The 23,086-nt window shown below is 43.4% G+C and overlaps 1 protein-coding gene across 3 annotated transcripts in view; it reads left to right on the top strand.

Annotated features, from left to right (window-relative positions):
- The first annotated feature begins 2,313 nt into the window (after positions 1-2,313).
- The window catches only part of ANKRD26 (ankyrin repeat domain containing 26), a 61,976-nt gene continuing 41,203 nt past the window's right edge, over positions 2,314-23,086 (top strand). For all 3 annotated transcript variants that reach the window (XR_012633431.1, XR_012633430.1, XM_074903150.1), the window contains exons 1-13: positions 2,314-2,701; positions 6,696-6,810; positions 7,053-7,226; positions 7,333-7,439; positions 7,951-8,088; positions 8,865-9,013; positions 12,595-12,645; positions 16,308-16,341; positions 16,421-16,493; positions 17,765-17,825; positions 18,178-19,172; positions 19,902-20,043; positions 22,196-22,257. Coding sequence is in view for 1 of the 3 variants with exons in the window: in XM_074903150.1 (XP_074759251.1) it covers positions 2,499-2,701; positions 6,696-6,810; positions 7,053-7,226; positions 7,333-7,439; positions 7,951-8,088; positions 8,865-9,013; positions 12,595-12,645; positions 16,308-16,341; positions 16,421-16,493; positions 17,765-17,825; positions 18,178-19,172; positions 19,902-20,043; positions 22,196-22,257 (2,304 nt within the window). In the remaining 2 variants the exon portion in view is untranslated. The remainder of the gene's footprint in view (positions 2,702-6,695; positions 6,811-7,052; positions 7,227-7,332; positions 7,440-7,950; positions 8,089-8,864; positions 9,014-12,594; positions 12,646-16,307; positions 16,342-16,420; positions 16,494-17,764; positions 17,826-18,177; positions 19,173-19,901; positions 20,044-22,195; positions 22,258-23,086) is intronic.

The following is a 23,086-nucleotide window of genomic DNA, read 5'->3' as shown; positions in this document are numbered from 1 at the left end:
GCAGGGCTGCGCCCAGCCCAGACAGGCCCTGCAGCTGACAAAAGGCCCGGATGGGCATTCAGCCGCCCATAATCGCCTGTTAATTGCCAGCTTTTGTTTGGTTTGCCGGCTGGCCGCACCGGAGAACTGTAAGGGGAATGTGTAAGATTTATCATCTTTTTTCAGTATCATTAATCACCTCAAAAAGGCCCTGTTTGGCAGCAGTTGGCAAGGCATATTGAGAGACACAGGTTACCTTCTCTCCCCCTAACTGCAAAACTCCACACTCTGCATCTGGTAAACACCACTGTTGACCTGCCAAAACATCAAACCCCAGTATTTTTCCTTTGTTCTCCAGTTCTGCCCTCAGGGCGGAGTTTCAGCAACCAGATCCTGCAACACTTCTGCCGGCGTTAACACCTGCACGGGAAGGGCCGGGGCGGGGGGCGGTCCGCTGGCTGCAATCAATAGCTGTTTGCACCCTTTCTCTTAAGGGACTGGACATGTATCTTTGGGGCAGCCGGGAGCCCTCTAATAACAGCTCTAGGAAGGTGGCTGGGATCCATCCACCTGCGCAGCAAGCGCTATTCCTGTACCGCCTCCTCTCACCCATCGCCTGAACGCCAGCCTCCTTTTGTACTCCCTCCGCCAGCTCCGACAGTCCCTTCACCTTAACGGTAACAGGTTCCCCCCTCTCCTTAGGGTCCACCCCCCCTGCCCAGTAAGCCACTCGAGATGTTACCGACTGGTTACCGCTGCTCCGTCACTTAAAAACACTCCCGGAGCCCAGAATACTTTAATGAGTATTTAATTAATTTAATAAAGAATACTTAAATACTTAATAATTACACAAATACTCCGTTTCAGTTTCACCCGGCTTACGCGAATGTTTAACCTGAAGTTCACTAAGCTCAGGTCCTGTCCAGGGGGTTGTACGGACCGTGGTTCAGGGGTTCCCACCTTGTGGACCTCTTTGCCTTTCTGTTTTCATGAGAGATGGCACATTTCTTTCCCCCAATTCCTCTGTTTCCTCCAAGCCACTTTCATCAGACTCTCCCCAAATACCTCCAATGCCACCCCTCAAGATCTACACTTGTAATTCACTTTGGAACCTGAACCACACTAGGAGGCTTTTTTGCTTGTGCCAACATAATTTCCGTATTTTATTTTCTAATAACCGCCTTCACTATCTTTCTGGTCACACTTCTGTCTTCAAATAATCAATTTCCCACCGCTCCTCTAAGGTATCTTTCTCCACTGCTATGAAATAATCCTGTGCTTGAATCAAGCAGGCACCTAAAATGGCGCACGGTCGCGTACTAAATTAGCAGCTGCGGCTCGGGGCCTGTTGTTCAGGCCTCAGTACTGCAACACCTCAGCACTTTTTACGTCAGCAGAGGTGGTTTGTTACAACCTAGCACCACACCTACTAGCACAATGGTTATGGGTTATAAAATATACAGGATTCATCCCTAGGTCAGCTCTGGCTTGGGCCTGTTGTCCAGGCCTAGCACTGCAACCGCTGCAGCAGTACAATATTGAGAACGATTCCCAACTGTATCTGTATTACAATATCTATCCCAAAGCTGTGACCTGTCTTTTGACTTCTGTACCATGTTTTCGTACAGTCAGCGTGCGTGCGTTTGTACTCTTTCGTGGCGGTGCCAACTCCGCCACATTTACCGGAAAGTAACTTTCTGGTTCTGTCATGGGTAAGGCACGATGTCTGAGGTCCCCCCCCATCCCGTTTCCTACTACATAGACCCCTGCTGTTTGCTCCTTTGGCATCCATTCACCCAAGCCAAATAACAGCCCTCAAGCAGCACTGCTAAACAAACGAACACGAATTTCATCGGAGACTTCGAAAACGACACGAATTTCATCGGAGACTTATTTTGTCGGGAACTCTCTGACGAGATTTTCTCGTTCTGCACTAAATGCACTGGGTCTGCGCAATCTGCTTTCAGAGCAAACTATACCGAGCCGCCCCATGCTCTGCCAGCGTAAAGTGCTGCTGACAGGTTCATGAGCGCCCCACGAGGCTCCCACGGCGACCCGCGGGCGCTCTGGGGATGCGCTGTCCCCTTCGACACCCGCAGGGGCTGTCGCTGCTCCCACCCGTTCCGCCGAGCCGCACCCAGTCACCCGAGGGGCAGAGAGCCACCTCGCTCACGCCCGGCAGCCCCCTCGCCCCACGCACGCTCACGCCGGCCGACCAGGACTGCCGCCGCAGCACCGCGTAACCGCGACCCGCCCTCCCTTGGGCGCGCATGCGCGAGCCCGCCCCCGCTTCCCGGACGGGGCGGGTCTGCCCCCGCCCGTCGCCGCCCCGCCGCGATTGCGGTCCTGCGGCTGCCGCCGTCACCGGGGAGCCAGCCGCTGCCCTCGGGCTCCCGGGCCGCTGGCGGCTCGCTCCGCAGCGGCCGTACCGCGCTGAGGCCGCGGCCTGACAGATCCCGCAGTGTGCCTCCCGCCGTCGCTCCCCCGAGGCGGGACTGTGCCCGCGACCCCGCCGCGGGATGAAGAGAATCTTCGGGTTCGGGAGGAAGAGGAAGGGGCAGCCGCTCTCCGGCAGCGCCTCCCTGCCCTGCCCGGCCGGTGCCTACGAGCTCCGGCAGAAGGACCTGGGCAAGCTGCACCGTGCGGCCGCCAGCGGCGACCTGGCCCAGGTGCGGCAGGGACTGAAGAAATACGGCGTCGACAGGCGGGACAAGGCGGAGCGGTAGGCGGGCGAGCAGCGCCGAGCGGGCGCGGAGGCGGGGGGGGGCGGTCCCGGCTGCAGCCCCCGGCAGCTCAGCGGCCGCGTTGCTGCGGGGGGCGGGGAGGCTGGTTCCCAGTCGCTCTCCGCCCTCGGCTGGGTTCGGGCGTCGGGCTTGTGCTGCCAGAAACCCTTGAATTCGGCCTGGCATCCAGCTGTCGCCTTACCCTTTTCGCTCCGGCCTCCTCAGCGCCTGGAGTCGCATCTCCTTGCCTGGGGGCGCAGGAGTAGCAGGGAACTGGCAGCAGCCTGGCAAAGGTGGGCTGCTGAAGGGGCCTCACGGCCATTCTCCAGCCACGCCCAGTGCAGTCGCCTGTATCTCGGGCTTCTCAGAGGGCTCAGCGTGCAGGCTTAGTAGTTAAGCTGGGAAAGCTGCACTGCCTCAGCTGAGAGTAACTGAAGGAGAGGTAAACATTGCAGTTAGGAAAGAGTTACAGCACAGAATAAACGCGATGTTTATTGATGCTGCATGCGCAGTTGCCTTATGTGCCTTTTGGGACTGTGATGTGGCAGCCAAAGCAACGCTCTGCTCTTAGGTGGCAGCTAGTTAGTTGCTTGGTCTGAGGCTTTGGTACTGCTAATCATTACTTTGGATTGTAAGATCTGGGCAGTGACTTTCAGGAGAAGCTGCTGCTTCTGGGAGGTGTTCTTGTGGGGGTTTCTGAGTCAAGCACAGCAAGTATGTGGCAATTATATCTGAAGAAGCAGACCTGGGCTGCAGCATAGCTCATAGTGATCCATCACAAGCATAAGGGAATCAGCTGAAGTTTTTGGGTCTTACGTGTGTCAACACTTCAGTGCCTTTCCTAAAAAGACTTGGAGTCAAAACCTTCATGATATTCTGAAGAGATGCTGGTTTTCTTAGAGTAGCTCAGCTTCCTGGGCTGTCTGTCCTGAAGACTGGACTTCTGCCAGCCAGCTAGTTTATTGCCCTAAAAACACCTAAGACCACCGACATTTGTAGGAGAAGCAAGGAAGACCACAGTAAGTGCGCACTTTAGTAATGCGGGCTGTGTGCCTGAGTTTTACCAGTCAGTATTTGTTTATATGACTGGAGATGGGGGATGCAATTTAAGGTGGGTTGAGGGCATTTTGTGCATGCTTCATCTGCCTGGATCAAGGTGCCCAGTGGCATTTATGGAAAAAGCTGCTGAATGTTTCTTATTTTTTCTTCTTAATCATTGATCTTTTACTGTGGCTGATTCAGTTAATCATCAGGTCTTAGCAGACCCTGGTATGAAATTTGTCAAGATTTTGCATTTTAAGTTCATCTTGTCTAGAAAGCTTTGTTTCCTCTGGAAAGGCATCCTTCTGTGTGTTATGCTATTATCAGTGTTGTAACTGGACAAATAAAGTAACAGACTGTAAAAAAATAAACCAGGAGACGAGTCAGTGTACATACAATAGTGCACTACGATGGTTTTGGCATGACAGTGCCCCGTGCTGTAGAGCTTTCCTGAGAGGTATTCAGTGGACAGTCTGCCTGCTTGCTGCAGCCTCTGTACGCTATACCAGCCATCAAGGTTGCAGGCCCACCTCTGCCCTCTTAGTGCCTGTGGAATTGATGTGTGTCCTGAGTGACCACCAGATGCAGTTATGTTTCAGAGCTTCATTGTGTCCTCCAGGGACTGGAAAAGTTGACATCGTTGGAAATAGAAGTGAAGAATAGGAAATGTGGGAAGTAATGGTTGTGTGCATTGTTCGTATGAATATCTGAGTTCTGCTCCTCAGGATTTCCAGAAGAAAGATCCTGCACCAGGGACATGGCAAGTATCATGTCTACAGGCTCCTGTAGCTGATAGGACCTCCCAAAAATGCACTTGGAGCAGTATCCGTTGGGAACATACAGTTTTTCAGAGGTGGCCTGGCAAAGCCTTCAGCCTTGCTGGAAGAGATCGGCAAAACTCAGCGCAGAGTTGGAAGCACTGTAGGTGTGATGCTGACTAGTCATGAATCCTGGGTCAGAGCTAATCACTGAGAGAGATTTACCCCATCAGCAACCTGTCAGAGTGAACTCTAGAGCTTTTCATGGATTAGCTTGTACCTGCCTGGTTGTCAGTTCAAGTGCTGTTGAAAGTGGTTGCCACCAACCTGCTGTTTCCCTGTGGTCTCCCAGTGAGGTTGTTCTGCAGCTGCTCAGGCATCAGCAGTTCTCTTCTACCCCATTGTGGATCAGGGTGGGATTGCAGCCGCAGCAGCAGGAGCGGAGTCTGGGCAGGGTCCCCAGGGCTGGGTGGCAGAACAGCTTTAGTATTACTGGAGGCCTCTTGTGGGGACAGGCAACTGTGAACACTCTGATGTTCTTTGCCAGCCTGTTGCCTCAAGTGAATCTTCTGTGGATCAGCAGGCCATGCTCCAAGCAAAGCCAGATCCTTTTCTGTTGGCAGACTGAGAGGCTTCGTTGAGGAGGGCAGCAATGTGTCTGCAGGTTTTTTGAAGGCTGAAAACTGTTTGCAGAGTTGATAGTGACTCCTTCAGCTTTGTCACGTTTCCAAGCGCTTGGTAGTCGCAGCTTTTAGGTGATTGTGGAGTCTTTCATAACCAGTCCTGGTTAGCTTTCAGAGAATCTCAGTCATTTCGTCACAGATGAAGGATCCTGCATACTTATATGGGAATTTCTCAAAAAGTGTTAGTAGTTGCTCTTGAGGGACTCTTCTGTTGGTGCTTCAGTCTGTTCCCTGTCTGTAGCAAGACATTGCAAGTTCTTTGAAATTTTGTTTTTCTTGTCATCATCCTTGTTGCCCTGGAGGAGGCTCATCAGCTGCCCTGTAACAAGAAGTGTTTGCATTACAAATTGCTGTGTTTCTCATCACGTGCCACTGCATTTGTGTACCTTTTCCCTTCCCACCATCCAGTGAGCCCTTCTGCTCCCTGTCTCTCAGCAAGGTACCAAAACAATTGCAAGGTTAGTTGGGCTTTCCTAAATACAGAGAAGGACCTACCCACAGTGGTTTGTCTCAAAACTAGTACTGGCATTCCCCTTGACTCTTGAGGCACCAAAGGATTTTTATTGCATCACCTTCAAGGGAGGAAGGTCCCAGCTGTTTTCAAGCCTGTCTCCTGCTCTGTTGGGACAGACGTGCCTTGTGCACAAAGTGAAGCTTGTGCTGGTTTGTGCCTGTGATTTAGGGGGAAACACATTCAAAGACTTTATGGGTGATTGTGTCTTTGGATGTAAGAAGGCTGGTTAATTCACGTCAGATCAAAGATGTTCTGTGGTTTGAAGGAGCCCTTTTCATTCTGGCAAGGCTTTAACTTGAAGGAAATGTTTTACTTTCTTATGCTGACCTGTATTGCGGAAATAGAGTATTCCCTCCTCTGAGAGGACTTCCTCTGTAGTAGGTATTTTATGACAATGATAGTTATACATGTCAGGAAGGTCAAATATTACTTTCCTGTAGCCAGGATTACAGCATTCTGTTGTCTGGTTTGCTACATGTTATCAGTGGCACCTTGGTGCAGGTGTGTCCATGTTTTTGCTGCAGTAGTAAGCAAACTAGAGAAAAAGCAGAAATTCTCAAAGTACCGGGAAACACGAATATTCTTGCTATAAAACCCATCTCCTACATCTCTGATACACTTCTGGCACATGAATGAACACAGAAGAATATAAGGATTTGCCTGCCATAGTCCTCAGATTCCCAAGCTTTGGTCTCTGTTGCTGCGCCATTTGTGTAGTCCTGCTGGAGGCAGTGCCCAGGCACAGGCACAGGAATCTGTTTGTGCAGATTCACTTCTACAGTTGAAGGAAATGTCACCTTGCCAAGCAGAGGTAATGGAGGGGTTTTGCTGGCCAACCTCAGGCATTTGGTGTGCAACTGCTGTTACTGGTAATGGAATGGGAAATCTTTTCTTAACCTTGCTTTTTGCAAAGTGAAACTTGTGGTCATATATCACAGCCTGAAATGATTTCTTTAGTCATCTGACTGTTCTCTAATTTAATATATTTAATTTTTAGGACACCTCTGCATCTTGCTTGTGCAAATGGCCATGTGGATGTCGTTACATATCTAGTAGAAAACAAGTGTAAGCTGAATCTTTTTGACAGCGATAACAGATCACCATTGATGAAGGTATGTGGAATGTGTTATGTTCTCGTAAGTGGGGATTACTCATTATGCACTTAATTATGTAATTGCAGGATTCTTTACATAGATCTGTGTAGAAACATGCATATTGTCGTTGGCGTGGCATAGACATATGTTAGGTAGTCTTTGAAGATGCTCTTATTTTCCAGCATTGGGAAGCTGGTGGAATTGTAACAGAGTGAAATGTAACATCTGGAAGTATTTCCCTTTTTGTGTGTTGTTCCCAGGCAGCACAGTGCCAGCAAGAAAAATGTGTGGCTATTCTGCTAGAGCATGATGCTGACCCAAATCTGGCAGACACTGATGGCAACACTGCCCTTCACCTGGCAGTCCTGGCTGCTAATACAGCTGTAGTGGGGCTGCTACTTGAGCATAATGCCAGTATTGATGCCCAGAATAAGGTAAATTTTTGTACTTGTTAAGGAAGTTCTTTCAAAAAGTTTTACTAAAAATCCTCTGTTTTTTTTAATTTGATTTTTAACTTGATTTATTTATCTGCCCTTTCAGGAGGGATATACCCCGCTTCTTCTTGCTGTCTCTGAACATCATGAAGAGATAGTAGAGTTTCTCCTTAAAAAAGGAGCTGACGTGCATGCTCGAGATCAGTGTGAAAGGTGAGGAGTTTGTCAAAAATCTGCATGGGATCTTTAGTATTCTTTAGGTTACATTGATGAGGGGCATGGGAATCAGCTCTGAAAAAAAACAACAGGGAGCCTCACAGAAGGAGCTATTTCTGTGTGACTTGTGAAGGCAGGTCTGGAGGTGGCTGCTGCCATAGCTCAGTGGACGCTTCCTGCATTGAGGATTGCAAGAAGGCACTGTCTGTGATGGCCCTTCTGTCAGGAAACGTGCCCTTAGCTCAGCAGCACTGCCTCAACTCAAAAAACCATCTCCCGCGTAGCAGCATAGTTTGTATGTAAGTGTTGTCTACGTGGAAGCTTTGTCTGATTCGATTGTTTTGATTGCCTTTCCCATGTTATTGTTGCTTTTAATGAAAACTGCTTTTTCTTTCTTTCATTTTAAAGTAATGGGGAAAATACTTTTTTTGGAGAGCAAGTAGGCATAACAATAATGACAGGGTCTGTGTGAAATGATGTTTTTCAAATCAAATTTTTAATGTTTCAGAACCCCACTTATGACTGCTGCTTCTGGCGGGGAGCTTAATTTGATAAAAGTTCTTCTTCGCTATGGTGCTGATGTTTCCCATAAAGACACTAATGGTTGGACAGCTGAGGATTATGCTGTTATTCATGGATATTCTAGGTAAATTTCTCACTTTATTTTTAGAATAAGTTGTCAGTTATCAGTGTGACTTTTGAACATTTTTGGTAACAGTACTGAGGTTTAATGGTGTGTTGAGACCTGTCTTGAAGTTGTATGCAGTTACATCTTCTGATAGGTATTGTTCCTGTGCCTAGTGTTAATTTGGACATTGAGGAAAATTTTCTCTCGGATTTCTCTGTTAGATTTCAAGTTTTGTTGCCAAGCTCACATCTGCCTAATATAAACTCCAAAAGGTGTCTGAATCCTATAGTTATCCAGAGGGGCAATTTGGCAGACTGAAACGTATTTAAACCCTCTCCACAGACCAGCACCATTGTCCTTACTGACCTCCACTACAATGTCCAGGAACTGCCAGCCTTTTGTTTCAGAGGAGATCTAACTGATACCCGTTTGTTAAAATCTTAAGCAGTATTACTCCTCTTACACATAGCTTTATACCTGTGGGTGTTCCTTCTCTAAGGTGGTTATGTGTGCTTAAAAGCTAGGTTGGAAAAAATGTAGCAAGCAAGAGTTAATATCTTTGTAGGTATGAATATGCATCTATAGAATGAACATGACTGTATTGAAATGTGTAAACAGTCATGCAGTAAGTTCTGTGTGTATTACCCTTTGTGAATCAATATGGGTATATGAATTCATATGGCTATGAATATGTATGGGATGGATAATAAGTGGCTGTTAACTATTCTATTAAATGGTTTAGGGAAGCACATGGTTATTTTTACTAAATATATTTCCTCTCTTTCTCTGTATAGTCTTAGTAAACAACTGGCAGAATACGCAGACTGGGAAAACACAGGAGAAGCTTCTGCAGGTGGTGCACAAGGCATCACAGTACTTAGCACTCCTCACCGGGCAGGAGCTGCTGGCTTTACACTGGGTGCACCTGCTGTGGACAGAGGAGGTAGGATCCTTCAACCGTGGAGGAGGTCATGAGGAAAATTAGTGGCCTTTTCTTTAGGTGGTTTGTGTTGACACTTCCTATGTTCACCATTGACTATAGTGGGAGGCATCAGATGGAGTAGCACAAGAAGTTTTGTGAATGTATTTGTTGCTAGTTGGAGGTGCTTCTTGTCAGGCTGTGAAGGCAGTTGGGATTTGTGTGCTACATGCCCACTTATAGGGTTGTTGCCTTCTGCCTGTCAGATTGCCATCTATGTAAGTTTTCCTATAGAGAGAGAGAAAGGGGACAGAGAAGGAATTAGGGAAAAGTTTTTTTTGTTCTTCAGGTGTGTACTTTTACCTATAGATGGCCATTCAGACTGTGAAAATCCATTTGCAAAACCAGTAGGTTCCTCCTGAGTAGTTTTTCATCTTTCTGTAGTTGAGGAGCAAGGGATGAGTTAGCATGAAGATTCATGTCTTGTTGATTTCCACTGAGTTTGTTTAATATCAGTAGTTTCACCTGCACTAAGCTCTTTGTAGTGAGTCGTCTTGTTTCTCAGCATCAGTTACAATTCCTTCTGTGAACGTGCTGTAGAGACATATTTAGGAAAAATTGTCTTGGAAAAGTAACTTTGTAACAACAACAATGCAGTGTCTATGTATACTGTATCTTCTTGGACATAGTTTGATATACAATAAAAATAATTATTTTCTTCCACTTTCAATAATTTTATGAAATAAACTTTAAAAAAATCCATCTTACCTTGTGATCCAGAAAAACTATTAAATTGCCTTGTGATCAAAAAATTAACTCCTTCAGTGAGTTTTTAAAATCCAGTCTGTGCTTATGAGCTCGCATAGCACTAGAGGAATTTTATAAAATTAATATTTTAATATAAATGAAATCGTTTGTCCTGTACTTTATATCTCAGGCTCTACAGTGGGAGGTTTTATTCTTTCTGGTTTCTTAAGGGTGTTCTCATAACACCATGTGGCAAATGGGCAGCAGTGTTCAAACACAGTTCATTACTTCTTTTTTAAATATGTTATGAATATGAGCAAAACGTGGGATATTTTTCCTCATTGACTTGTCCCAGACATGGGAACTTAATTTAGAGCCAAAATTTCTTCCTTTGACTTGATAACAGTTACTTTGGTCTAGTTGGAGATTTGTAAAGTTAATTGACAGATCGAAGGAAGAGAGTTGTTTGGTTTTGGGGTTTTTTTTGCATGTGTGTTTGAAAGGGTTGGGTACAGATAGTTTAATCAGCAAAATGTTGCTTTCACCCAAACAGCACTCTCTGTTACTGCCTCCTGTGCATGTAGAGAATTGCTGGGGTACCACATTAGAATGAGTTACTTTAAAACATATGACTTGGAATCACACAACAGTATTATTCTTCAAAACTGACATACCCTCAGGGAAACAGAACCAAATAATTTGCCCCATTCCTTGAAAACTATACTAGTGCTAATGTAAGTCCCAAACATTATGGGAAATCTTTACTTCTCTTCATTTGAAGAGTAAGTGTGAAGAGAATGTTATGTGGCTTAAGGACCTGGGAGAAGAAAGAGTATACTCTGTTCTGTCTGTTTCTAGGAGGACTTGTGTTTCTTCTCAGTAGTATGAATCCCTTTCTCCTTATGCTCAGTCTCTTAAAAGATGACCCCAGCGTGTTGAACAAAGGAGATCAGTAGCATACAGGGAACATTTATTGGCATTAATTCTGTAGTCTCTGGCTTGCACCCACAAAGCACAGGTCTGGCATCATGAGAGTCCCTTTGATACGATGCAGTAACAGGCTTTGAAGCCTCTGGTAGAGGAGAAGCTGGGATGATCTTGAGAGACCAGAGAAACACTCACCAAGGAAATCTTTTCTTTTTTGCTCTTCTGTACTATTTTTCTGTGATCTTCAATGTTGTCCTTATTCCTTTTGCTGCTTTTGCATTTGTTGAACATTTCTTCAAAATATTCTTCTCTAATGAGCAAGACAGCATATGTAAGGAAGTTGGCTCGTGCTTATTTGAATGTTTACTATTTGTCAGAACATGAGCCTTTTTATTAATCACAACCAAGTTTGCAAAACCTCCAAAGGAATGTTTTCCAGCCCTAGCATATTGAATGACAGACTTCAGATGTGAAGTTGAAATTTCTTTGGCAAAAAATAATAATTATACAATTTTTCTAAAGGCAAAGATTCGGGTTTATGGTATGTCTGCAGTGGCAGCTTTTTTTTGGCTACTGCACTGCATATTAGTGTATTGTTCCTTCAGTGTTTCCCTGAGTCCTTACAGAAACTGTTGGTTTTTCATTGTAAAGCTCTTAGAAAATAAATGAGTGCTTCAGTGTGATTTACATCTCCTGAGGTCAGAAAAAGTTGTCATTTATCACCTTTTAAGAAACCTGGGAAATAGAGAAGGGTTGAGAAACCATCTTGAGGTCCTTTCTTAACTCTGTAAATGTATGTTTTTGATAGGAGTCCTTTTGCCATATCTATTCCATGTATTTATGGTAAAATCAATATAAGCAGGACTACCTTATGCTCTGAGACAAGTATTATGGCCTTGTCACAAAGAAATTTGATGTCTGGTAGCTGCAGTTAACAGAACCACACCATTCATAGACTTAAAATATAAAATTTTGTAAGTAGAGTGGGTAGAGCAGATAGATAGTGATTTATATTCTAAAACTTCTGTTCCACAATACACAGATGTGCATACACACCTAAAACACGTTCATGACTCTCACACCAGTCAGTGCACCCGTTTTGGTCCAGTTGGCCTCCCTTATAGCCTTGAGGGAACAGGGTACTCATTCTGACTGCTTGTCACGTCTGTGTTCTGTCTGGTGGCATACCTTCTGTATGTGAACAGTTCAGCATGGTCAAATCAGTATAAGCAGGACCCCCTTATCTTCAAACTGAGGTGGAAGGGGCCTGTGTTTGTATCTGAGACCAACTGACAACTTTTAAAGTGAGCTGGTTTAAGGCAACAGTTTCTGAGTTGCTTTTTTAGTAAGTGATAACAAACATGCTAAAACTGTAACTTGAGATGAGCAAGTGTAAATAACATAGTGGCTCAAAGTTGCATGGAGGTGTGAGCACTGAGAACGAAGACTTCCTGCAAAATTTCTGGATAGCATATCTCCAAAGTTTAGTTGTTGGCAGCTAAGAATTTTTGGGATGGTTAGAGGGAGGGTTTTTAAGTGTGCTGTATGTATAAAGCACTCTACAAATATGAAGGAATTGCATTTGCAGTCTCTGTTAGATGAGGACTAGTCCAGTTGAGGGAAATATCAAGTTGGCAGTAAATACCCGATAATCTGTTTCAGTATTTCACAGTGGTGGAATATGGGTATTTTACATGGAGCGAGTAGATTAAGTTACACTGTTTGACACTGTCCCTTGAGCATAGAGTTCTGTAGATTGTGATTGGGTTTGTTTCTAGCACTTATAACTGTAGAGTAGGCTGATAGTACAGTCCCTCATTCTTATAGCTTTGTTGGTGTATGGTTATGTTTTCCGAATTTCTGGGAATTCAGATTTATTCTGATGTCATTTTTCGTCTGTCCTTTCCATGCCTTTTCATAAATGGATATAGGAATGCAACAATCTCCTAACCAGACATCAAGAACAGGAAAATCAAGGAAAGGTATTCTATATAGCATTTCAAATATGAGATATGTTGTACAATGTACAAATATTAACACATCTATGATGTTCATTATCCTGGAGGTCCCTATTTGGATAGTTTTGGTTTTATAAATTAGAGAGCAGGCTGTGGGCACTTTTCGTTTGCATGTTTTTCATGGGTCCTTTATTATTAGATTGTTTGCTTCATGGCATTAGTGATAGGAATTTTATTTTTTTTTTAATACGCTCTTCTGTTACTCCAAAATGGAAATGCACTTCAATTAAAGTGAAAACAAACAATCTCCAGAGACTGCTTTTCTAGATCCTGTTTCTATGGTAGGGCATCAAAGTCTGTCTGAAAGCTAGCTCATGAACTTTCTCTTTTGCCTTCTAAAGGACAATGTGACCTGGTTCTGATTATTGCTTCCAGAATCACAGAATCAACTAGGTTGGAAAAGACTTTGAAGATCATTTAATCCAACCGTTAACCTAGCACTGACAGTTCCCAACTACACCATATCCCTCAGCGCTATGTCGACCCAACTCTTAAACACCTCCAGGGATGGGGACTCCACCACCTCCCTGGGCAGCCCATTCAATGCCTAACAACCCGTTCTGTAAAGAAATACTTCCTAATATCTAGTCCAAACCTTCCCTGGCGCAACCTGAGGCCATTCCCTCTTGTCCTATCGCTTGTTCCTTGGTCAAAGAGGCTCATCCCCAGCTCTCTGCACCCTCCTTTCAGGTAGCTGTAGAGGGCAATGAGGTCTCCCCTCAGCCTCCTCTTCTCCAGACTAAACACCCCCAGTTCCCTCAGCCGCTCCTCGTACGACCTGTGCTCCAGACCCTGCGCCAGCTTCGTTGCCCTTCTCTGGACACGCTTGAGTCATTCAGTGTCCTTGTTGTAGTGAGGGGCCCAAAACTGAACACAGGAATCGAGGGGCGGCCTCACCAGTGCCGAGTCCAGGGGTCAGATCCCTTCCCTGTCCCTGCTGGCCACGTTATTGCTGACACAAGCCAGGATGCCATTGGCCTTCTTGGCCACCTGGGCACACTGCTGGCTCCTGTTTAGCCGGCTGTCAATCAACACCCCCAGGTCCCTCTCTGACTGGCAGCTCTCCAGCCACTCCTCCCCAAGCCTGTAGCGCTGCTGGGGGTTGTTGTGGCCCAAGGGCAGCATTTGGCCTTATGGAAACTCCCCCAGTTGGCCTCAGCCCATGGCTCCAGCCTGTCCAGGTCTCTCTGCAGAGCCTCCCTACCCTCGAGCAGATCAACACTCCTACCCAAAAGTTACTATACATTGAAAGCAAAAGTTCAGATAACTTACTCAGTTCGTTTGATTAATTATAACTGTACTAATTGAAAATATATCTGAAGTCACCTGTCAGAAGTTTATAACTGACTGCTCCACGCTATCCACTGAGTCTGAAGAGACAAATTTTTATTCAGCTTGGAAGGTTAGCAGGTAGATTAGACTGCTGGTAATGAGCGAGTTAACAGAATACTGTGGTATGTAAAGCTAATTAATATTTTTAAATCTTATGGGTTTGTAATAAGAAACATTAAAAATCAGTGACTGTTGGTATTTTAACTGTTTTAGCTTGTCCTCACACTAGAAGTTTCAAGCCTCTAGGTTTTGTCTACATGATGTGTCTACACTGAACATGTACACTATGTTTCATTGTCTGAAAGCCCAGTTCAGGTCAGGAGATGTACTCATCAAAGTTCCCACATAAACCTTGTCTTTAGGATAGACAAAATTTCCATACTCATTTGTGGTTTACTGGTAGTAGAGGAGATGTCTTCAGGCATGATATGCCTTTGTTTTCTTTTCCCTTTAATGATTTTGTCCAAGACCTCTGGTTGTCATCATGCAACTGTATGGAAGGTCACCAATCTCCTGTTTATAAGCATCTTCATTTTGTTATGATAATTAATAAGAATTAGTTATCGAGAACTTGAAGAATGCTGAAATAGCTACTATGTGGAGGTTATATTTGTTTGTTTGTTCCCTTCTCTCTTGGGAATTGGAGAGCCCTTTTATTTCATCTTAGTTGTTGATAGTTGAGAGGTTTTAGCACTTTTGAAGCTGGATTCCTAGAGTTTAGATTTCTTTAGTACATAAATGATGTGCTAGAGTGCACTCTCATCAAGTTTGCAAATAGCCCCAAACTGGGGAGATCAGTGGATATGCTTCAGAGCAGTCCTGCCATTCAGAGGGACCTTGACAAGCTACGTAAATGGACTGTCAGGCGTGTTTTATGAAACTCGGCAAGGGCAAATGCTAAGTTATGCACATAGAAAGGAGCAACCACTTGCTACAAAGCATGCTGGGACTGCCTGGCTGGAGAGCTGCTTTGCTGAGAAGGCACAAAGGGTCTTGGCAGAGAGTGAGCTGAGAGTGAGCCAGCACGGTGCCCTGGCAACTAAGAAGGTCAACAGTATTGTGGGCTGTATTAAGAGCAGCATAGCCAAGAGATTGAGGAAAGTGATTGTCCACCCCTACTTGGCACTCACTGCATTGTATCCAGCCCCCTGGGTATAACTTTAAGCCCCTAGTGCAAGAGAGATTGGTCTTTCAACAGGGAGCAGGTTCTGTGGAGCACTATCAAGCTCATGAGGGTCAGAAGTACTTGCCCTTTGAGAAGAGACTGAGGAAACTGCTTGTTCAGCCTAGAGAAGACATGACTTTGAAGGGGGCCTAGCAGCAGCTTCCATTACGTATTGAGGAGAAGACAAAGCCAGGTGCTTGCTAGTGGTGCATGACAGGAGGCAAAAGTACAAGAGGCATAAATGGAAACTGAGGTTTCTAATTGGATGTGAGAAACTTCACCGCAATAAGGACAGTAGAACAGAGAGGTTGTACAGTCTCCCTCCTTGGAGGTATTCAAGACCAGACTGAATAAAGTCCTAAGCAACCTTATCTGACCTCATCACTGAGCCTGCTTTGAGGAGGCAGTTTTGCTAAGAGGCTTCCTGAGGTCCCTTCTGACCTGAATTACCCTGTGAACCTATGTGCAAGTTGCCTTCGTAACAATGATTGAAGCTGGAAGTGTAGTATAGAATGCCCTGGTTATGACCCTTTTGTCTGTTGAATACCCTTTTTGGTGCAGTGTAGAGAACTGATGGTGATTCTTCTACCTGAGGACAAGCTTTAGATATTGATTATGCTTTTTGATTTTTCTTTACCTTTTCAGAATAATCTGTAACTGGGTAGAACAGCAGATAGTGTAATATATAGTATAATGTTATACATAAAATTACATAAAATAGTAAATTCTCTGCATATGATAGGTACTTGTGTGTGTAATATGAGTACTCCAGAGTACTCATATTTACTTACTGTCTTGCTAAACCACCACCATTTTGTTAACTGTTTACTATCGTAGCATATTCATATTATGCTATTTTTTTCGTTTAGAGGTTTTTTTCTTAAAATTCTAGGTATAAGAGTCCAAAGGAGATATAACTCTGGTCCTTTTTCGTTTTGGTTTTTTTTTTTAATTTCATGTAGATTGCAAAAGCAGTTTTGGAAATGCATTCACTCATGCTGTCTTTTGTTGAATTGACTACCCAAAGTTTCATTCTGTATGACCTGTAGAGCTGTCTGTGTTAAACATGTACTGGTTCATTTTTAGCATGCCGAATCTAATTTCAACATGTCAATTAATGTTTGAACAGCAATAGATGACTTTTCCCAAGGAGACTCAATAAGGTGAGGCTTAAAAAATATTTAATACTTACTTGAGGAATGATTTGAGAGACACAGTACTCATTTTGCTTTGCATTTTAAGAAGCTCTGAGAAGGATGGGAGTGATGACAGTTGGCATACTTCTGAGGAAGAAGAACTTGATTTTACCCCCAAGGTATGGTGCATTTACAAGAAAAATGTCTTGTAAAAATAAGTCATTTAAAGGCAGGTTTTCTGTGGGATTGAAAGAAACCGCAGTTCCAACCAATACTGTTTTCTCCTTAGAAGCAGTCTCTGTCCTGCCAGCCTTTCTTCTGCTCTGAGTTTTTCCTAAAAGACTTGTAGCTGTGGCAGAGCATGCAGTAGATTTGTGGTTTGAGGCAAAAGAGCAATAGGTGACGAGACAAATAACCACATTGTTTTGTTTGTTCTTGTTCATTTGAATCAGATTTGCAGACCCTGAAAGTTTGTAATTTACTATTATAACCTGTTCTGTTTTTTTCCAAACACTGTTATTGTTTCATGTAAATTTGGTGATAGAATCCTAACTGATAAAGAAAAAGGGCATTCATTTATCAAGATCGACTGAAATCTTTCATCACCTAGTTCTCCTTTCCTCCTCCTCAGATTCCTCAAGAGTGCTCAGTGGATGAGTTGCTCAAATAGGTTGTCTTTTTTCTTCTATGAGATGACATTCTGTGCTTGTATCTAATCTCACGCTGCATGTTTTCCCTCTTTTGAATGCTGCAGTAGTATTCTTTTTGTCAGCTATGAGCTCTTGCATCTACTGGTTTTACTAATGGTATGAAGAATTATTGAATTCTGCAGTGATGTCTGGAGCATCTATTCTGTTGCACTGGGATTCTGCAGTGATGAGGAACCTGAGTGTGGTAGTTCAATCCACTCTCTAATGCTGGAGGTGTAATCATGTTTAGGTTTAACATGATCTCCTTTTCTTGCACTGATTTAAATAGAAGTGATTAATTTCTCTGGCATGACTTTGAAAAGTAGGGATATTTTGGTAAGTGTATTTGCAGGGACTAATTTATGCATTAAGTCTAGGGATCTTAACAGTTACTCATGTTGTGCACATTTGCAAGTAAGCATCCTGAAACTGTGATCTTAAATATAGGTGAATTTTGCTTAAGTGTTACAAATTTTAAAACCAGATTTTTGGAACTATTATGCGTGTAGATGTAGTTTTGGAAACAGTTTGCAGAAGGATGCCTGCACAGTGTTTTGAGGTGAAATACTCACTGAATTGCATATGTGAGGAGTGTTTGTGTGGTTAGAAGTATAGGATGGAGCCAGCACCTGAGCACTATCAAAAGGACAGCCTGGGTATATTTACTGTTCAAGATTTGATGTGAACAAAAGATTTGTTGCAGTTGTTGTTATTGTAAAAAAAATATAATTTTTTTTGCTTAAATAAATCTTTATTTACAGAAGCTGCAGAAGCCAAACTTGACACTGTTAATGAATGCTTCACAGCAGTTCAGGAAAAAGAGTAAGCTATTTGGAAAAAATTGCATGATATACTGATACATAAAAGTAGACTTGCTAAATATTTTTTAATAATTTTTTTTCTATAGTAAATAAGAAAAGTAGCATTGTGAAAACACAGCACTTAGTCATTTAAAAAAAAAAAAAAGTTATTTCATTAAAATGAAGATATTAATCCCCTCGTAAGCTTCTATTCCTGCTCAAGTCCTTCCTCTATCCTGCCCATTCCTTACCTGGTTCCTTTTCCAGACATTCCCAGATGACTTCTCTCCTATGCATTAATCTGGTAGCATGCCTATTACTATTTATGTAACTCCTTTTGTTTACATGCAATTTTCCTTTTTTTGTGCTTTAAGATGATGGTGGTGGTTCTAGAACTGAAAGTCCTAAGTCCCCGAAGAAAAGCCTCAAACAAAGAACCCCATCAGTTGTGAATCTGAACAAAGGAGAATGTGAAGAATTGTTGAATCAAGATGTCTCGGATGCAAGCAACCTGGAGGAAGAAGAATCAGAGGAGGAGGAGGAAGATGATGAAAATGACAGTGGAGATGAGGAGGGAGAGGAAGAGGGAGAGGAAGAGGAGAATGAAGATCTGACTCAAGATGAAAAGGAGGAGGAAGATCTGGAAGATGAAGAAACTCAGTCTAATGACATACTGGAGGAGGAGCAGGGGAAGAGAACAGAACCTAAAGGGGAAATTAATCAGATACTGGAATATTTTAGTAATGCTAAGTATGAAGGGGAATCTCAGTGTGGAACTGGAGATGTCTGTGATGATAAAATAAGTAAAGAACTTGATGAAAAGGTGGCAGAATCTGAGGATACTCCTGTGTCTTTTATAGCTGGGTGTTATGAAAGGATGCAGGAAAATATAACTGCCATGTCTCCAAAGATAATGAATAATGAAGTATCTTGCAAGTCAGTACCAAAACAAGCTGTTTTTCAAAATCTAAATAATTTGCAAGGTGAAAGTTGGAACAGGAAAAGCATGATTCAGGAGAAGTTTCACAAAAATGCTGACTCCTGTTTTGCAGACTCTGAAATGACAGACTGGAAAAAAGAGACACCTCAGCCTTTTGCAGATAGTTGTGGTCTTAAGGAGAAAAAGTCAAGTCTCGGTGATGGCTTTGGAAGTGGTAACAATTCTTGGTCAGCTACAAAAAACCCGAGGCTTGAAAGTCGAAGACCAAACTCTGTTGTTCTTGAACATGTGAGTGATGAAGATACTGAAGAAGAGCAATATGAAGAAGTAGATGATAAAGTCTGTGAAACACCAAAACAAGAATGTGCAAACTTGCGCTTAAATAGACATGAAGAAAATTTAAGGACAGCATCTCACTCAAGCACCAAAGTAAGTATATAGGGATGAATGAATCACAAGGGTATTTTCTAAGGGTAGTATAGGTAAGAAACAAATGGTAAACTGGATTTCTGTTAACACTTATTCTTCACATATATCCATCTTTTGATCATCCTTTTTTGATAATAGAAAATGTCTGTCTTCTAGCCAAAGCAGTTTCTTAGGTATAAGAATAGCATCAGGCAGTATTTTCAATATTTTTTTTCTATTAGTTGCATTGGTTTTGCAGGAAAAACAATAGGCATTAGAGGTCTTCTCGAATCAATTAAATTTTTCTCAGTTGTATGTACAGATTTTATCTGTGAAGATTTACTGCCAGTTAGTAAAATTCATGGGGTGATGGCTGAAAGTAGTGTTTCCTCACAATCAAAGAAGTTTGAATAAGATTGAGAGCAGAAAGCTAGTGATTTTTGTTGGAGAAAAGTAGGGGAAAAGAAGAAATGTGTTTCAGAATGATGTAACTTAAATGAAGCTAGACTTAGATGGACATGAGGAAGTACTGCTCAGGGGCTTTGGAGAACCAGAGGTGAGACTTAGAACATTAGGTATTGCCCTCTAATCATACAGATTCCCATGGAAAAACTGAAGGCCATGTAAAACAAAGCTCAAAAAAGCCTCTACTTTTTCTCGTACAAGAAAAGTATTTTTCAAGTTGTCGATAGATAGTGAAGAAAGTGCTTGTTTCCGCTCTTTCCAGCTGTTTTGGTCAATCTCCTTTAGGAAGAATCACCTGAACGGGAAGAGGAGGAGCAGGAGAAGGGAGACACTGGTGAAGACCTACAAACTGCGGTTGTTGAGGGTGTGAAAAATTCTGTTTGTAATGACAGCTATCAAGTCCACAATGCTTCAAAAAACAGTGCTGGTGAGAGAAATGAGTTAGTAAATACTGATCCAAGTTCTTCCTCCATAAATATTAATGCACAGTAAATGAACCAAAATGGTGATTGACTTCCAAGAAGAAATTTTTCCCTTGCTTGTGAACCCTAGTGGGTACTGGCAAAGAAAGCAAGCAGCTTCTGTTCCTTTTCATTCATTCTTGAAGAACTGCAATTGTGGCATTGGATTCCAAACTATGCTGTATGAAGCAAGTGTCAGTCTTGCTTTTGTTGCTGTGTTCTTCCTGAAGTGATCTGAACAAAATGTGCAGATGAAAAAGAGGAGGACTAAAGTATCTTGGGTGTGACAGTAGTATTCCCCTTTCTGGCCCATACTGTTGGATTGAAAAGCTGTGATTGGTCTTGGCTGAAACCTGGGAAAATTTTGAGTCAAACTGAGAAAAAGGTGTTCTGTCCTAGTGCCTCACCTTGTCCAGTTTTTAAATGTAGAAGGTCTATCTGATGCCACACGTGTGTGCTTGAAAGCATTACCAGCTCACAGCTGAGCATGTTGGTACTCACCGCAGGTCTTGGAGCAGGAGGAGAAAGCACTGTTTCTACTGTCTGTCTCCAGAGAGTAGCTTGATGTTGTAGATGTTACCAGAGCACATGTAGCTGCTTATCAAATGCTACACAGAGGTGCCTGGCAGAACCTGCTGTATTGAAGTGTTGTGCCTATACATGATCTTCTGTCTCTGTGCACATTACCCTAAGTATGCATTTAGCATAGGGTAAATAGAGCTGAGGCTGGAATCAGCAGCTGCCTTCTTCTGGGGTAGATACCTGTTTTGTTGATTAAGGATACCAGTTAAACTCGGCACACCAGACTGAAAAGAGTAGGCGTATTTTAGTGGGGATGACTAAATAATGTAACAGAGTAGTACAGAAAACATGCAGTAAGAAAAGGCAGAATAACGGACTTAAAGCAAACGAATAGGAAAATACAGGGTAACGCTCAAATGAGCAAGAGAATTGTGGATAATAAAGACACATCACCACTTGCACACGTTACCATCATCCAGCCCCGCAGTGGCTGGGCAGCCCCGGTTACAGCGAGGGTTTGGAGAGCCTGTCCCGGCAAGGGGGAAGTCTTACATGGTGCGTCCATCTGTAGGTGAGGCTGACAAAGTCCTTGCAAGCGGGTCCAGCCTTATATACTGAAAGTCAGCAAGCCAGAATAACTGGCACCTTTGTTTTGAGCAGAAACATCTGGTTTCAGTCTCACATTAGATTTTCCCGGAGCCTGGCCAGTGCTCAAGGAGGAAGCTAAGAGAAACTTATAAAATATACAGGATTCATCTATAGGTCAGCTCTGTCTTGGGCTTGTTGTCCAAGCCTTAGCACTTCAATGCCCTACTGATCTCTGGCTCCTTTCCCCCTTCTTTGTGTGCACGTCTCCACGTGAGTGAATCCTGAAACAGTTTTACCTAATGGAGTAGCTTAAAACAGAGAAATGAATTTAGTCTAATCTGGCCAGGAACCCATTGAGACCAAGCCTTATGTTCATCTGGTAGAGAAGAGATTTGGATGTTAACCTCCTGAGATAGGAATGGCTTTTGCTGTTTTGAGTGTTTGAGCTGTGAGACTCTACTGCATTTTTAAATGGCAGTGCTTAAGTGTCTAGTTTCTGGGAAGGTGCAGAGTTAACAACTCTGTGCCAAAGAAGATATTTCCTGGTAGCTCTACAGAAGGAGCAGTGTTTCTTGGTGATTTTAGTGATGTTAGTGTGAGGATGTTTTGGATAGTGTTTTTATGGTACCTCCAGTACAGTGGAAGGTGGTAGTAAATGCCAAATTCTGGAGCTGTAGTCTGAAGAGCAGGTGGCCTAAACTCTGTGTACCACAGAACTGCAGCATGCTGGAGTTTCTTCCTGAATGTTACCCAGATGTGTTTGGTGTTGCTTATAGCTGTGTCGGCTGTTGTGCATAGCCATCTCCTGCTGGAAAGGAGGCAAGAGGAGGCAAATGTAAAGGAATTAATATGGTGTGGCTGAGTGTGAAGAAACACTTGAATAACACTACTTAGTTTGTCCTCAGGAATCAAATCACTGTGCATCTTTTGCATGCAGGGCTTGATTGATGGGGAAAAAGCAGAGTGAAATATAAACACTCAGTGTCTCACTTCTTACCTTGTTTGTAGGTGCCCTACCAGCATTGGGAGCAGAGGAAGGGGACGATGCTGAATCTCCCTGGGATTCTGAGGTACCTTCTGTGAAGGACACAGGGGAGCATGGCACAAGTAGGAGTAAGATCCAAAAGCAGTGGAGAGCTCGCTTTTGACTTGTGCCCTACTGTTGAAGCTTGCTTACTCTTTTCATGCTTCTGACATGTTTGTAACTGGGGGCCCTTGAAATAATTCAGCTCTAGGCTAATTGTTCAGTTGGAACTGGGATGAAGTTAGGCCAAGCTATCGACTTAGGTCTCATAATAACTGGTCATTAAGTTTTGTTTCTAATATAGTGTTGAAGCTGTTAAGTTTCTTGCTGCTTAAAATACTCAGAGCTTTTCACAGGGGGTGGCAGTGTTGTTGCTTTTTCACCATACAGCTGTATTCTGCTGACCTGGTCAGTGGTTGCCCTTAGGGTCTACAACCTAGATGGTTCACTGCTTCTGAATAGATCCTCTCCACCTTTTGTAGGTGTACTTTGGCCATTTTTGAAAGTCATGTTCAGTAGAGATACCACACATGCTGGCTGTGTTTGCCCTTTTTAGTTCTGTCTGTAGTAATGGGCCAGAAGAAAATGAGCAGGGTCTGTAGCTAACCCCCTCTGTTTTTTCTTGTGAGGAAAAACAAACTCTTCCCCACCCTCTTCTTAAGAATTTGAGAATAAAATACTAGGATTTTTTTAGATAGCCTTTGTTTCTGTAAGCTTTGCCTTGCTAGTCTTTGTTCAAACCAAATCAGCCCTGTGATTGGGAGTAGTGGTGTGTTCACTCACCACTGCAGGATACATGCCTAGAGAACACAAGCACAAACTTGAATGTCAAGTACTAGTTCAACACAGAAGCTGGGTTGCCGCAGACCTGCAGT

Source organism: Athene noctua, chromosome 3 (assembly GCF_965140245.1).
Source record: "Athene noctua chromosome 3, bAthNoc1.hap1.1, whole genome shotgun sequence".
Classification (NCBI taxonomy): Eukaryota; Metazoa; Chordata; class Aves; order Strigiformes; family Strigidae; genus Athene; species Athene noctua.
This window is presented reverse-complemented; position numbering and strand designations above follow the sequence as displayed.